The 16,302-nt window shown below is 28.6% G+C and overlaps 10 protein-coding genes across 10 annotated transcripts; 6 read left to right on the top strand and 4 right to left on the bottom strand. All coding sequences in view use genetic code 6, as the record gives it.

Annotated features, from left to right (window-relative positions):
- The first annotated feature begins 7 nt into the window (after window positions 1-7).
- Window positions 8-933, top strand: PTMB.346c (Steroid dehydrogenase). Its single annotated transcript, XM_001347135.1, has 2 exons — window positions 8-415; window positions 442-933. The coding sequence occupies 2 exons, from the start codon at window positions 8-10 to the stop codon at window positions 931-933; spliced, it is 900 nt and encodes a 299-aa protein (XP_001347171.1).
- A 66-nt stretch (window positions 934-999) lies between these two features.
- PTMB.345c (Steroid dehydrogenase) lies at window positions 1,000-1,931 on the top strand. The annotated part of the gene is made up of 3 exons (XM_001347134.1): window positions 1,000-1,389; window positions 1,416-1,759; window positions 1,787-1,931. 3 exons carry the CDS (start codon window positions 1,000-1,002, stop codon window positions 1,929-1,931), a joined length of 879 nt encoding a protein of 292 aa, XP_001347170.1.
- Window positions 1,932-2,027: 96 nt separating this feature from the next.
- On the top strand, window positions 2,028-4,437 carry PTMB.344c (DNA mismatch repair protein Msh2). Its single annotated transcript, XM_001347133.1, has 2 exons — window positions 2,028-2,202; window positions 2,228-4,437. The coding sequence occupies 2 exons, from the start codon at window positions 2,028-2,030 to the stop codon at window positions 4,435-4,437; spliced, it is 2,385 nt and encodes a 794-aa protein (XP_001347169.1).
- A 115-nt stretch (window positions 4,438-4,552) lies between these two features.
- Window positions 4,553-6,571, bottom strand: PTMB.343 (Calcium/calmodulin-binding membrane protein PCM4-related). Its single annotated transcript, XM_001347132.1, has 5 exons — window positions 4,553-4,656; window positions 4,681-4,806; window positions 4,836-6,045; window positions 6,069-6,276; window positions 6,300-6,571. The coding sequence occupies 5 exons, from the start codon at window positions 6,569-6,571 to the stop codon at window positions 4,553-4,555; spliced, it is 1,920 nt and encodes a 639-aa protein (XP_001347168.1).
- A 43-nt stretch (window positions 6,572-6,614) lies between these two features.
- Window positions 6,615-9,307, bottom strand: PTMB.342 (Importin). The annotated part of the gene is made up of 6 exons (XM_001347131.1): window positions 6,615-6,846; window positions 6,869-7,210; window positions 7,234-7,591; window positions 7,617-7,885; window positions 7,915-8,965; window positions 8,992-9,307. 6 exons carry the CDS (start codon window positions 9,305-9,307, stop codon window positions 6,615-6,617), a joined length of 2,568 nt encoding a protein of 855 aa, XP_001347167.1.
- A 20-nt stretch (window positions 9,308-9,327) lies between these two features.
- Window positions 9,328-9,782, bottom strand: PTMB.341 (Mitosis protein DIM1). Its single annotated transcript, XM_001347130.1, has 2 exons — window positions 9,328-9,655; window positions 9,682-9,782. The coding sequence occupies 2 exons, from the start codon at window positions 9,780-9,782 to the stop codon at window positions 9,328-9,330; spliced, it is 429 nt and encodes a 142-aa protein (XP_001347166.1).
- Window positions 9,783-9,818: 36 nt separating this feature from the next.
- On the bottom strand, window positions 9,819-11,888 carry PTMB.340 (hypothetical protein). The annotated part of the gene is made up of 1 exon (XM_001347129.1): window positions 9,819-11,888. The coding sequence occupies one exon, from the start codon at window positions 11,886-11,888 to the stop codon at window positions 9,819-9,821; it is 2,070 nt and encodes a 689-aa protein (XP_001347165.1).
- A 180-nt stretch (window positions 11,889-12,068) lies between these two features.
- PTMB.339c (hypothetical protein) lies at window positions 12,069-12,870 on the top strand. Its single annotated transcript, XM_001347128.1, has 3 exons — window positions 12,069-12,443; window positions 12,472-12,676; window positions 12,701-12,870. 3 exons carry the CDS (start codon window positions 12,069-12,071, stop codon window positions 12,868-12,870), a joined length of 750 nt encoding a protein of 249 aa, XP_001347164.1.
- A 496-nt stretch (window positions 12,871-13,366) lies between these two features.
- PTMB.338c (hypothetical protein) lies at window positions 13,367-15,353 on the top strand. Its single annotated transcript, XM_001347127.1, has 2 exons — window positions 13,367-15,203; window positions 15,229-15,353. The coding sequence occupies 2 exons, from the start codon at window positions 13,367-13,369 to the stop codon at window positions 15,351-15,353; spliced, it is 1,962 nt and encodes a 653-aa protein (XP_001347163.1).
- A 165-nt stretch (window positions 15,354-15,518) lies between these two features.
- PTMB.337c (hypothetical protein) lies at window positions 15,519-16,046 on the top strand. The annotated part of the gene is made up of 1 exon (XM_001347126.1): window positions 15,519-16,046. One exon carries the CDS (start codon window positions 15,519-15,521, stop codon window positions 16,044-16,046), a length of 528 nt encoding a protein of 175 aa, XP_001347162.1.
- The last annotated feature ends 256 nt before the right edge of the window (window positions 16,047-16,302 follow it).

The following is a 16,302-nucleotide window of genomic DNA, read 5'->3' as shown; positions in this document are numbered from 1 at the left end:
TAAGTTAATGCTTGATTATCTCTACCTCGTAATAGAATTATATGGTCTTAGAACCGTGCTTTATTTTGTATTTTTGTTACTAGGAGAAATATATAAATGCTTGTAACCATTTCCAAATCTTAAGAAAAAATATGGGTAGGATTGTTGGGCAGTAGTTACAGGGGCAACAGATGGAATTGGAAAAGCTTATTGTTAAGAATTAGCGAAATAAAATGTTAATGTTTGTATGATTATCAGAAATAAAGAAAAAGGAGATAAATTAGTTTAGGAATTAAGTGCTAAATCTACGTCTAAGTTTAGAATTGTTATAGCTGATTTCTTACAATGTGCAGAAGTAGATTTCTTTGATAAAATTTATGAGTAAATCAAGGATCTCGATATAGGAATACTTATAAATAATGTTGGAGTTTCAATGGTATATTCTTAATTCCTATTCATAAGAAAAACCCTTTTGAGAGACAACAAGAATCTGACATTCGATAAATGCTTACAATAAATATATTCCCTGTGGTTTTCCTGACAAAAAAAGTTCTGCCAATTATGAAACAAAGAAAAAGTAGATCTGCTATCATCAATCTATCATCTGTTGCAGGTAGATTGCCATTGCCTTATCATTAAACCTATTCTGCAACAAAAGCTTTTGATGATCATTTTTCATAATCTTTAGCGATAGAAGTTGAGGGAATAGATATATTGTCACATCGACCATTTTTTGTTACTACTCCTTTGACAAATTATGAAAAGGAGGCTGGAGCAATTACACCAGAATAATGTGCTCGAGGAGGATTATAAAGATTGGGTTTGGAAGTAACAAGCCATGGATATTGGTATCACAGGGTCATGGGAGTTTTATTAACTTATATCATACCTTAATCTATTAGAACAAAGTAATTGAAGTAAGTTTTGATTAAAAGAGCAAAAAAGAATCAATGATCCTAAGGTTTTGTGTTAAAATTTAAGGAAATTTTACAAAATAAATACAACATTATTTATTTAATTATGTTCTTTTTTATCATTGGATCAGCCACAATAGCTTTTATTGTATTCAGAATTTTAGAAGAAATCTATAAGTGCTTACAACCCTTTCCAAATATATAAGCTAAGTATGGCAAAGACTGTTGGGCAGTTGTAACAGGGGCATCTGATGGGATTGGAAAAGGCTATTGCCAAGTTTTGGCTTAATAAAATGTGAACATTTGCATGCTTGTCAGAAATGAGGAGAAGGCTAAAAAGTTGATTGAGGAGTTAAGTAAGGGATCAACCTCAAAGTTTAAGATAGTTGTGGTTGATTTTAACAACTCTTTGGAGGAAGGATTTTTTGATAGAGTATACAAATAGATTGAAAATTTGGATATAGGATTGCTAATAAATAATGTTGGAGTATCACATGTTTAAATATAATATTAATATTGTAGACAAGACCATTAGAGAAATACAATGACAATGAACTAAGAGAAATGATTACAGTTAATTGTTTCCCCATTGTATTTTTGACAAAGAAGATAATTCCTAAAATGCTTTAGAGAACAAAATCTGCAATAATTAATTTATCATCATTCGCTGGAAGAGTCCCTCTGCCTTATCATTAAACATATGCTGCAACCAAAGCATTTGATGATTTCTTTTCAAGATCAATAGCACTTGAATATACAAATATTGATATTATGGCACATAGACCAATGTATGTAACAACAGCAATGACAAATTTCAAGAAAGGACAAGGAGCTATATCACCAATTTAGTCTGCCAAAGGAGCATTGTAATTAAATTATATGTAGTATAATAGACAACGATTGGGATTAGAATATTCTACTCATGGACACATTCTACATAGAATTCAGGGATTTTTCGGTGCTGTTGTTGTACCATCATTCTTAAGAAATAAATTAGTGAAAAAAGAATTGAAAAAATTAGTAAGAAAATATTTGTGAAATGAATAATATATATATTAAAATTAATATTTATGTGTTTATAAGTGAAATAAATAATTAGGTTTTTGAGGAATAATAAATTAATTAATATTATTAATGGATTAGGACTAGAATCTATTGACTTTAGTGGTTTAAATAATATATACAAATAATGAGAGACATCTAAACTGTGCGTTTTTAGATCAAGATCGAAGAATGATTGAAGTGTGTGAATTTCAAGACAATGAACATTTTAGTGTGTTTGAGTGTCTGGTTCTTTAAGTAAATCCAAGTAATGATAAATTTAATACTTTCAGATGGATAGGATGCTAAATTAACAGTGTTGATATAAATGCCCGAGTTAGAGAGTGAGAATAGAAAAGTGCGGGATATTTTAGAATAGTGTGAATTTGAAGTAATTGAAAAAAACAAAAAAGATTTTTCAGAAATTAATCTTTCCAATCTAAACAAGGTCTTGAAGAAGAATTTTAACACATGCAGAGTTGAAGAGTAGATTTGCACTCAATGTATTCAATGTTTATTAGAACATACTCGTCTTTACAAAGATGACACAAATACTTAAAAATTTAATATAGGATTACTTAACTTACATAAATTTATGAGGTTAGACTTGGCAGCCATCAATGCCTTAATGATATTCCCAAAGCAAGGCATAAAATAATTTGACAGTGGAAACAATGCTAGCACTTTAGTTGATTATTTGGATAGATGTATTACTCAAATGGGAAAAAGATGTTTAAGAAGATGGATCAAAATGCCATTATAATCAATACAAGAAATCAATTAAAGATTGAATATAGTCGAGTACTTGTATTAGAACTCTTCCTTCAGATAATTTTTAAATGAAGACTTTTTAAAAAGAATACCTGATTTAGACAAGTTATATGCCAAATTCTATAAGGTGGCAAGTGATAAGAGGAATAATGCTAATCTTAGTGATTGTGTTAAAGTTTACTAATTAATCCAAAAAATCAAAGACATAATCAAAAGAGTCAATCAAGAAATGTATTAGAGTCAAAATTCCATACTTTAAGAGATATTTCTTAAACCTTTTGAAGAAAACTTAAGTGATTTCGAGAAATTGGAAGAAATGATTGAGAAATCCATTGATTTAAGCAAAGCTTACACTGGTGAATTTATTGTAAATCCTAGATTTTCTGAGAAATTAATGTAACTTAGTAAAAACATTACATAATGTATGAATGACATTGAAAATGTAAGGCTAGACACTGAAACAGAATTAGGAATCACTGTTACTCTAATTGAGTCTGGAACATATACCTATATTTTTGAAGCTAAAAAACAAAGTGCTGATGAAGCTTTTAGAAAAAATCCTAAAAAATATAAGACTATTTCTGTGAAGAATAGAGCTCTAACCTTTACAGTAGAGAAGCTACAGTCAACTGTTGCTGATTATGTTCATTTTAGAGATCTTTATTAAGAAGTTCAATAGGAAAAAGTATAAGAAATTTTGAAAATTGTTTGTTCTTACTATCCCGTTATGGAATAAGCATCAAGACTGATATCAGAAATAGATGTCTTATCAGCATTTGCATCAGTAGCTAGAAATGCTCCAAGAGCATTTGTCAGACCAATATTTACCGAGAAAAAGGAGATTTTATTAAAAGAATCTAGACATCCATTGTTAGAAGCAATAGATTCTACCTGTATTGTAAATGATCTTGAAATGGATAGAAAATCATCAAGATTGCATATAATAACAGGACCCAATATGGGTGGAAAATCTACTTACATTAGGTAAATTGCCATTTGTGTGTTGCTGGCACATATTGGTTGTTTTGTGCCTTGCACTACTGCAGTTGTACCTGTAATAGATGCCATAATCACAAGAGTAGGAGCAAGTGATGTTTAGACCAAAGGTATTAGTACTTTTATGAGTGAAATGCTTGAAGCAAGTTGTATGTTGAAAACTGCAAAACCTGATTCCTTAATAATAATTGATGAATTAGGAAGAGGAACATCCACTTCTGAAGGATTTGGAATTGCTTGGGCCATTGCTGAACATATAGCAAAATAAATATAATCTTATTGTTTATTTGCAACTCACTTTCATGAAATGACACTTATGGAACATGAAATTACTGGAGTAAAAAATTATTATGTAAGTTGTGTCACAGAAGATGATAAAATTACCATGGAATATAGGGTTAGATATGGAGCTGTAGATAGGAGTTATGGATTATTGGTTGCTCAAATGTTAAAGTTTCCAAAGGAGGTTATTGACGATGCTAAATAAAAGGCAATAGAATTGGAAACATTCGAACATAATCTAGAATCAAATTTTATTGATGAAGAAGTCCCGATCTTTAATAATATTGATGATGAACTTCAATACAAGGTTAGAAATAGTACACTTCAAGCAAAAGAGAGAGTGATCAAGGAGGCAGAAAAGTGGAAAAATGAGTTAACAAATGAAAAGAATCCTTAAAAAAGAAAAGAAATAATTGAAAAAAGGAAACAAATCATACTAAAATTATTAAAATGAGATTAAATTCAGTTTTTCATATTCATAATTTATAAATTTATTTATTATCGATAAACAATAAATAATAATGTTATGCAAATAATGAAATAAAATATAATATTGATATTTCATCTGGTCAATTGTTAGCTGTTAAGACATAGCTTTATTAATTTGTTTAAAGGAATTTGTATTGATATTCTTCGATGCATTTTTGGTTCTCAGTGTATTCAATGGTTTTTCCTAGATATTAATATTATTGAATACCATTATAATCCATTTCATCAAAAAGAATCACTTTAGCACCAGCTGGGACTTGAATTGACTTGATTTTGCTTGGATATTTAGCTAATTGGAAGTTAGGTAAGTCTTCACACATGTTAAATGATTTTCCTATGTAATTTATAGAAAATAATAATTACCTGTATAATTGCATTCTGTATAAAGAGTGGCACAAGCATCTGGTTTTTCATAATAGAGTTTAAATCCTTTAAGTGCAAATGAAGCATTGTCATTGTTTTTTCCAATAGTGGTTGATATAAGTAAATCCAAAGTGGGTGTTTCATGTCCAATAACAAAATCAACAATAGCATAATTTTCAAATCCATCTCCTCCACAAATATCAGCAAGTCCAGGATCTCCAAATCCAAATGTTCTTTACCAAACATTTAATCCATCAACTTTAACAAAATAATCTTCTCCATTCCAATTATCAATCTTCCATGCTTCAAATGCAATTCTAATTCTTTTATGAGCAGGTAAATTGAATTTTCTAGTGATTTTAGCATCTTTTCCAGTCTTATCAAAACCACCAAAGAATTTGAATTCTCCACATTGTGTTGTAAAATCTGGTCCATTTTTACCATCAGCAACTTTCCAATCTGCATTAGCTGTCCAACCTGCTCCTTAGAATTCTGAAGTGAATTCAACCCAATCTCCTTTCAATACACAACCAGATCCATTTCCATCTTCTGGGTCCAATAATACGTAAGGAGAAACACAAGCTGTACAATCTTCAACACTTGGTCCAGTACATGTTGCACAATTGCTTGAACATTATGCAACATACAATTGGAATTATCTAATACCCCATGATGCTTATTTGGATGACTTCTTGATTGTGGATGTCCATTTAACAAGAGCAGCACCATAATTATGTGGAGTTTCAAAGTTAACATTAATAATCTTTTCTGTTCCATCAACACCTCCTGGACTGATCTTATCGCAAATGAAGAATTCCTTATCCTCTACTTAAGCAACATTTTATTTCCATTTTTCTTGATTATCAATAGACAAAACTGCATTATCATTATCCCAATTATCAATCTTCCAAAATTATGCTATCACCTTAATTCTATAATGTGGAACAAGTTTATCAAAGATTTTTTAGATTGATACATTATTACCAAAATTGCCAGGACCACCAATAATTGGAATTCCTACACAAGTGCTTGATTTAATGACAGTTGAAGATCCTTTTGCAGTCCATCCATCAGCATCTATATTCTTTATCCAACTTGATGATACTGGCACCCACATTTAACAAACAATAGCATCTGGTCCAAGACATGTACCACATTCAGCTGGACATGGCAAATAGGATAATTTCAATTTTCTAATACCCCAAGACATCTAAAGATTTGTAATTATTATACTTTATCTGCAGTCTTATCAGCGGAAGATGCAAATGCAATAAATAATGCTGCATGATTATGAGTTATTGTTTAATCAACTGAGAATGAATTCACATTGCCCCCTGCTGGAGTTGCGCATCTCTTTGTTCCATCACTTCCAGTCCACATAGTTTCCCAAAGGTAATTATCCAAATAAAAAAATTATCTTTGAGTGTCCCATGCATCAAATCTAAAATTAATGAATTGTTATACTTCCAGACTTCAACTTATACTTTAATCTAAAAATGTGGAGGCAATTAAAATTGTCTGGTCACTATGGCTCCTTTACCAAATGCCTTAGGTCCTCCAAATACAGCTGCATCTGAACAAGTAAAGAAATTATCAGTTTAAGCTTTTGAAATTTATCCTTGTATTGTCCATCCATCTAATTAACCTACGTCTGCATTAGAAAATGCAGAGTAAAATTCAACGAATTCTTGCGATGTTGCAAGCATCACAAAAATTGCAATCACGATGAATCTCATTTATATAAAATAATATTCAAAAACGCATAATTTTTTAATTTATTCATACACCATAAACATTCATCATTTTCATCCTAAATCCATTTGGCAAGTCATCACTACTAAACATACTATCAAATTTCTGTTAGCCAAATGACTATTACAATTCTTATAATATATTAATAAAAAGAGGCTTAATTGAAGGAAACTCTGTTGAAGCTACGATACAATAAACAAAATATTTGATATCGTTTATTACTCTTCCTGGATACATTTTCACTATATTGATCAAGATCCTAATTTTAATGACAGTCTTACCTAAAAGATTCCTCCTTGTATTCATCTAACGATTAACTCTTTATTTAGCTAAGAATCAAGCAAACTCTCTTAAAGAAATTAGGAATGAATTCTTCAATTGACTAAATATGTGACCCAGCAATCCTGCATATTGCAATACATAAATTTTAAGCGATGGATTTTGGGAATTTTGGTTCATTTATTATTTTTATTAGTTTCTCCATTACTGCATTAAAAATCACTGTAATTTAAGAAGGATCTTTTATAGCTAATTCTCCCAATGCCCATGCAGCATTATTCGAAGTAGCCAAAAATAGTTTAGAAGGATCAATACTGATTGACTAAGCATAGATGTATTCATTTCTAAATATTATATATTTTCTTACAATATAATAGCAATATTGACATTCTTAAAAATTGCATAGCAATCCTTTATTAAATCACCTATTAGAGATAGTGCATATTGCTTAACATCAGTTTCTGAATCTTACAATGCAAGATCAACAATTTACAAAAACGATTAATCACATAACTCTAAGAATCTTTCTTTTGTGATGTTGATAATCTTTATACACAAATCAAAGGATCTTTTTAGAATTTCCTTTTATTAATATAAATATCTTGTCTTCCCATTCTTTATTGATTAAACATAACCATTCATTGATTATATAGTTGCTTGATAAATGATTGGAATATAGTTTATAGCTCTCTATCCAAATTTTTCAACTGCTTCTGCCAAACATTCTATCAATATGCGATTTATTAATACCATAAAGAGGACATATGTTATAGTCATTCAAGTCAACTAAATTACTGATCAATTTAGTCATTATTAAATCTATTAATTCTTAATTCTCAATAGTTTCACATTCAGCCAATATTGTGGTTATTGATTAATAAATGTATAATAATACTCCTCCTTTTTAAGACAAGGCTTTCAAGTACACTTAGAACAAATCTAATAAGTAGGGTTGTAATATAAAGAATGCATCTTTTGACAAGGAATTCAATGCAGAACAGGCAGATTCCTTTACTATTCTATGGGATATAATTAAGTATATTTATACATTGACTAATTTTCGATAGAGATCAATAATAATTTTAGATAGGATTAAATAAACTAAGTCTCGTTGATGGCTACTGTTTTAATCCACTCATTATATTATGAGAATGTCCATAATGTAGAAGCATATATATATTCATTTTGTTGGTTCTTTTCATTAAACAAAGCCATTAAAATATTGGGTACAAGATTGCCATGATTTTCCATTATTTTCTCTGCAAATACTCCTAGACATAAAACAGCAATTTCTTGTTGTTTCCAATCTTATTATTATTGCAATTGATCAATAATTTATAAGACAATTGGAACAACAATTTTATCATAAAATTCAATTAATTTTTTGAGCAACAAATTCGACACTGATCTCAATGAATATTCACCTAAAGTCTTCTCTTCTTCCTATTCTTCATCTTCAGCCTTACCACTTTAACTGTAAACATTGGAGAATGTGGGTTGTATGGCTATTTAATCAGCTCTAGTGATTGCTAGATTTAGTATTACAGGTTATAATATTTTTTGTAAATAGGGCTCAAGTAAATGAGTTTATTCATAATCTTCTGCATCATCAATTGTTAGAAAATCAGTTAAACACAATTCTACAAATCTTACAACTTCCTTGTCTTAATCCTACAATGATTAAACACATGCCATTATAACTAAATTCATCTATTTTATTTTATCTCGTTTAGTCTCTATTAGAGCTTGAATACCCTAAAAGCACTTCAATCTTATTTATTATTCTGGAGATTATGTTCCAGTAATCAAAATTTTAATGTAACAATCAATGTATTGACTTAATGAGGGAGGCATAAAGAAAATATTATAGTTTAAAAAATTTAATGAATTTACAACCACCTATGTGTTCTAATGTTCAACTAAGGTAATGAATTTCAAAAGTAATTGATCGATTAATTGCAATCCTGAATCTGTTCCATAATAATTTATGTTTTCAGAATTGAATTTGAGATCCTCAATTATTTTTGATAAACAATCAGTTGCAATGACTGGATCAGTGTCTATCAATTTAACTAAATATTCCATCATTAGATTGCTATCTATGATTAGTATGATGTTTGCTTACTTTTAATTCCATTTCTAACTACAACCTCTGGGACAATAATAATAAAGGCTTGTCTCATAATTTGAACACTCAAATCAACTTGCACTAACATTTGCTATAATTATTCAGGCAATGCGACGCAATTTTTGATGGCACTTTTTAATATCACAGCAGCCCTATATCTAATTTCTGGTTCATAATTTCCAATTATCACAGAACATAAATGAATTAAAAATTAAATGTCTTAACTCAACTCCTAAGCTCTTCTATATACTTATTTTTAAATCTAATTGTCTGGTTAGGCTGACCATTATATTAATTCAATTATTTAATCCATAATTAAATATATATTAATTATCAATATTTGTATTTGGTTGAATAATCCTTTGGAGCAACAACTAAACCCTTGCCTTTTCTAGCACCTCGATAAATGATTTCCACGATATCTATGAATTCCTGCTTATCATTCATAGCCCAATTTATTTTATTGTTATTCCCTGTTCCCAAATCAATCATCATGTGTTTGTTTCTGTAAAAAAACATCACCGTCACTGGATCATATAGTTCATACATCGTATTGAAATCAGGCACTTTAGTGATATCAACTAAATAAACAGCTGCAAACTTTTTTATTTTTTCAGCAGATTTATAGAGGATTTCATCCATTTGCATACATTAGGGATCCCTAAATTGGTATTAATACCTGATTACCAATCATGTCCAAAACGAATGATAACTAGTTTCTCTTCTTCATCCAAGATTGCCTGATCAACTTGCCAACCGTTATTTAAATGAGGTAGAAGGTAAGACATTTTTAAATTGTTAGTTATAAATTATTAAAAATTAGGTCATTTTTTATTTACTTTTTTTTCTCTCTATTCTTAATTTTTCATAAAAGCCACCAAAATTTGTTACTCTCTTTATTTCTTCTCAGCTTCAATCTTCCTAATGGCATTTAATCCATCATTTTCCTTCCTTATTGTGCTAGGAGAACTTTGTTCAATTGAGGTATTTAAGACAGCCTTTGTTGATTATTTTATTGCTTTAATTTGTTAAGCTTTATATGATTAACTATAGGACTGAATCTCTAATGACGGTCTGGCTGCAATCAAGTTTTTTTGTTTGGATAATAATAATGGAGTTTGATTATTAGATTGATTGGTATTAATGGCAGGAGATTAATTAGTTTATGTCGCTGTCTGTAAATTTTAGGTTTTTTATTGATTAATCAATTATTTAAATAATTTCTACTAATTGGGAACTGATTGTGAATGATCTTATATGGTATTGATATTATTTTGATTGTGTTTTGGCGGTTTCTCATCAGCTTAATTTTATTATTCTTATTATTTATTGCTATTTTACTGTTTCTTTTATTGAACTTTTAACAATGATTCCTCCTTCTTTATTTTCTCTGCACTAGTTATTAAATATTCCTGCAAATAATAGTCATCTTCCTTATCTGATAAGTCTTAAGCAAGTAATAACTCTTTTGGATCAAACTCTTTAGATACATTCCCTAAATCTTCCCATTTAATAAGATTGTTGGGTTTCTCCTTTTGCTTTTGTAAATTTTTAACTGAGTTTTTGGGTTTCTCTTATAGTGAAATATTATTAGGATTTGTGACAGGAGGTTCGTATTTATAACTTTCAGCTCTTGGTTTAGGTTTTGCTGGTAGAACCAATCTGCGAGAACACAGCTTTTCTTAAGTCAGGACTTCACTTTGATCTTTGCTGTTGAATGGTTTTCCTACCACAACCATCTTTTTCCGATATATCTTGGGATCATTAATTCCTAGATAATCATAGAATGCTCTCAAAGAGTTGTCTACTGGGAATATGATATCGGCGATCTTTATTAAAGCCAACAAGAATTCTTAATAAGTTAATTCTTATATATTTGAACACTTTTTAAAGATCTCCACTAAGATTAACTTTGTAACAACAAAATTTTCTTTCTCTTTATGTTTGTATTTGATTTTATTGATTGGCTTATTTGCACCCTATCCAGTATGTTGATAGACAAAATCATTGTTTATTTCCAAATCTATTAATTCGAAATCTTTACAAAAATACATAAATTTTTACAATGTCATAACTTACTGAATCTAATGAAGTTGATCAAAGGTATTTTATTTATTTGAAGTTTGAGCTTATCTTGAATAAAATTTATAAATTTCCTTTGTATTTGCCTCTACTATTTTTTCATAACTTCTTTCATTGTCTTACTATGATAATTGCTAAGGTTTGATCATTGGCTTATTTAATTAATAAGGATCATCTGTTGAAAGTTAAGGTGATCTTGTTTTGGGTGATTTAATAACTTATTTGAATTTATCCATAACCTCCTAAGTTCTTAGCATTTTATCATTACTTTAAATTTCTTCTTCATTCTATTTGATTTCTGTGATTTCAGTTGATACTTATTTTAGGATGATATTTGATTAATTTTCCTCTCTTGCAATTCGGGTAGGTTTATTACTTTGATCGTCAGATTTCTTACTTTAATTATTCTCTGGTAGATCTTAAAATACTTAGTCTTCAGGATTTTCCAGCATTTTGGATTGATCTTATTGAAATGTTTGCTCTATCTCCTCATTGCCTTAATCTTATGTATTAGATTAATCAGCCTAATTCTCTCTTTGGTTAAATGAATCTTGATCATTCTGACTCTAGCTCAATTCATCATATTCATCTTGTTTTTCTTAATCATTGCTTTAAAGTAAAGGTTCATTTTTATTTGAAGCCGAACTTTTTCTTTTAAGTTACAAACCATTTACTGCCTGAGATTAAACTGTTTAATCACTTCTTTTTTATGAATGAAAACTTTCAGGATATAACGCAGATCCATTAGAATTTTGATGGTTATGATTTTATTAAGATCCTTGGGAATCTTGAACCTCAGATTAGTTATCCATATTAATTTATTAATAATAATTTGGAATATTTATTACATAATTTCAAAGCTTTTTAATCTATTTTGTTGTTTGGTTTTGTATATTCTAATCTTCCAACAACTTTTGAATTAATTAATCTATTGGATCCAACACTATTGACTATCTGAATTTTAATTTGTGTAATTAATTTTATTATCAATCATGTAAAAAATATTAAGAACCTTAAATCCTTTGTATAGATTCTCAACAAAAAAGGCCTAGAGAATTTAAAATAAAATCCAGGACGTCAAGGATCAAGAGTCGACTTCAACCTTAGAGAGTGTGGCTGAATAGAACACATTTACTGATGAATAAATGGTCAAGATTATTGAAGATAGAAGGCAATTTATTAAGGAATTGACCCAAGAGACTAAAGCCCCTAGAGAGGTTAAATATATTACAATTGCTACTTTGAGTCCTTTACTTTTATTATCATCAGCCACATTATATTCGTGTATAAATCCAGCCTATGCAATCTATACAGGATAATTAATGCATGCAACAATAAAATATGCATCGATCAATGTGGCATTTTAAGTATAAATCCATTTAGATTTCTTAATAGTCTGGGATTCATTGGGGATTCGCAATGTCTCAACATGAAACCTAGTTGGATTGGCTCAACAGTTCCTCTGAGGCTCGAACCACCTTCTTTTTGGCCTCCATTCCTATAATAGGAGCCATTCTAATATCTTAATATTTTTTATATGGGAATAATGATAACATTTAATCCATTTCAGCTATCATTGGAACTGCTATCTTGAACCTAAGTATATTCAATTAATAATTATTAGTGGTAACTGGTTTGGACATTAGAGCAAGAAGTTATACACCTGGGTGGTTTTTGAAAAATAAATTGTTTTATTCCTTTGGATTTAATGTAGCATTGATACCATTAATATACTGTGTGTTTCTTTATGGAGACAATTTCAAAAATAAGGAAAGTATTTATAGAGTATAATGATTTTTAATATAATATAACAGATTATTTTAAAATGTATGTCAGTCATTATTGCTTATTAATTGCGTCGAATAACAATTATATAGATTAGGCTAGTTGAGAGTTGGGATTTTGCTCATTTATTTGTTGTATGGCTTTTAACTTCTTGAAATATTCGTTTCTCTCTCTCATCAATAATATATATTGTTTCTTTAACTCGCTCTCGTCTCTATCCACGCACTATCAATTAAATAGTCGAGAATACTTCTTTCAAACTTTATAATTTGCCCAGTTTTCTTAAAACAGCCATTGAATTTTCGTCGTTCTATTCTTATAGTTCCTAAATGTATTATGGAATTAATTTCCACTTTTAACTCATTAATTTATTAAATAAATGTTTCACAGACAAATAAAACGACCCCAATCAGTATGTATAAATTAATATAATTCATGAATCTAGGCAATCAAATATGAACCCTAGGGATATAAATAAAAGTCAACAAATGAATGTTAAATTTTAATGCCAAGTGCTATACAGTATTTTTCGGATTTAGATTCATTGCATCATGTTACTAACAATTTTCTAAGACCATAATCAGCTGTTTCACTATATTAGAATAAAAAGATTAGCAGCTCTACTATGGTGGATAATAAATAAGTTAGTGACACAAGATTAACTGATCCACGATAAACACCAAGATACATAAAAAAGGATAAAGAAGAATTGTATTAAGACTTGTTACAATTATAATAAAAATATAATTAATGTAATGAGGAAAATACTAAATTAAAAACTTAAATTTCATCTTTGGAAAAACAAGTTATTCATTTAACAGATTTAGTTAGAAATGTTGAAATGTTTTGTAATAAGAAAACTAGTCATTTCAATGTATTTTAGTTAAAAAAACAAATCCAAGATCTCAAAACTGTCCTTAAAACAAAAGAATCAGAATTAGAATCATTAAAATAAAATGTTAAGACTACTAAAATTGATGAAATCAGAATTGAATTATAAGAATCACATGTCGAATGTTTAAGATTAAGAACTATGCTTGATCAACAATTAAGACAATAAGTGTTGTTTAATTACAACGATCATACCTTGATAGAAGAGAAATTGTACATCCAAAGTCAGATGATGAATTAATTAAAAACAGAAAATGACTAAATGACAGGATTGCTTAAAATCCAAGAGGAAGAAACCTATTATTACAAAAATTTGTTAGCTGAAACCTTAAAAACAGTAAGGAGGTACGAGGAAACTATTGAAGACTTACATAAGAATCTAAAAGGTAAAAACTAATTTATGGATAAATTGGCTTAAAAAATAGAAGCCTTGAAAAATACTAATAATGGGCTGGCTGATAAAGTAGTAAAAGTGGAAGATTTAAAAGAAGAGATAAGAATTTTAAAATGCACAATAGATGATTAAAATAAGCAAATTAAAAGTGTTTTATCTGATAATGAGTATCTCAAAGGGATGGTCCATGAATTAAAAATTAAGAATAATGAGAAATCAGAAATTTAAGCTAAAGAGAAAAAAGTATTACAAGATTAGATTGCTAAAATATCAAATCAATATGATCTTTTAGATGATAAATACAAAAATTTGTTATTAATTTAGGTTTAAGCTAAAAATAAGGAGACTGCTTAATCGTCATTGATTCACAAGAAAGAACAAACTGTAGGTTTAACTCTAAAAAATAACAATGATAGCTTTTAATAACAATAGATTTATGTTCCAAAAAAATTAAGAGCCATCAAAATGAATGATGTTTTACACATTGGAGAAGAATTAAATTACAGATTTAGAATTAAGAAAATAATATTAATTGATGTTATAGAGTAATTCTTATTTGATGATGACAACAAAAAAGAGAAAAAAGTTAGTATTAAGCAACTACAAAAGAGATTTGAAAAAGAACCATTCATGTTATTTGAATAAGATAAAGCATTAATGTTTGCTCGCTTCTTAATAGAAGATAATTCCTAAGAATTTGTTGAATTTAATATTGAGCTAACAGAAACCTTAGAGAGAGTTAAGAGCATTTTTACTAAGATAATTGGTAATTATAGGATATTTAATCCTGATGAGGAAATGAAGCATAAAGAGGATATTACTAAACTTATTATCAAATACAAGAATTCTCTAAAGTAGCATTTTGATTCTCTTCAAAGCAATAATGGTGAATTAAGCAAAAGATAGATCTTAGAAACATTTATTTTTATGGACATTGATATTAATAATCACCAGCTTGAATACTTTTTTTTAAAGCTATTTGTTTTTTCAAATAAAATTGATAGGTTTCCATATTAAAAGATTTTTGAAATATTCTAATAGACTTAAACCGCATCAAGTATGTTTAAACAATTCATTTATAGCTCCTCATCTACAAAGAAAGGAAACTCAAAGAAAAAAAGCAACAACTGAATCTAATAAACAACCTGTTTATGTAACCAAGAGCCTATTCAAACCAGTCGAAGCTACTAATCTATAATAAGTTTGATTTATTGTTTTAATAACAAAATTAATTATTTTAAATATACATTCACTATGTTATTCAGTCATCACTGCCTAGAATGTGGTACAGATTGTAATAATTAAGGACGCTATTTTGAGCGACCCATGGGTGTGTATATTGAATGCAATATATTTATGTGAAAATTGTGCAATGATTTTATCAACCGAAGCTGGAGTTACGAATATTAAAAAATACTCTTAGCTAAGTGCAGAGGAAAGAGACAAATTGATGAAAGGAGGAAATGAAAAATTTAAGTTAAATGTTAATGATGTTAATGACAAATTTCACTCCCATAAAGCACTACAATATCGATTTGAAGTATTTATTGAACTATAATAGCTAGCTTTGGGTTTGAGTGAATATGATTCAGACGTCAGCACCAACTATGCCAGTCCAAACAAATCATTTATTTATTACCCTGAGCAAAAAAAAAGATTGAGCAAAGCCCTGGAATTAGGGGGCTCTCAATAAGACATAGAATGGATACAAATTCAATATTAAATATTATCGAGGGATTTAAAGAATAAAATTGATAAGAACCATTATTTGACTAGATTGGAAGAGATAGGAAAAAAAATGGTTGAAAAATAATAGTAGAAATAAGTTTAAAAAAAATAAACATACAATTAAAACGATGTTTTTTCATCATTTTCAGCCCTAATGAAAAAATAGACTTGAAATATCATTTAAATATAATAAGCTTTAATTGTTTTCCCAATATCACTCACAGAATACAATCTATGATTACAATTTAATGTTCTTTAATTTACAATTTATACTTAATTGATTATTTATTATCTAATAAATACCTGCATATTATTATTTACTTCATAGTGAGTTAAAGCAAAAGGAATGTACTCTTTCAAAGAATTAATAAAAATTATTTTAACCTCTGTATAATTTTGTTATTTAAATAAATTAATTATTATAAATC

This window comes from Paramecium tetraurelia (genome assembly GCF_000141845.1).
Source record: "Paramecium tetraurelia macronuclear, complete genome".
NCBI lineage: Eukaryota > Ciliophora > Oligohymenophorea > Peniculida > Parameciidae > Paramecium > Paramecium tetraurelia.
This window is presented reverse-complemented; position numbering and strand designations above follow the sequence as displayed.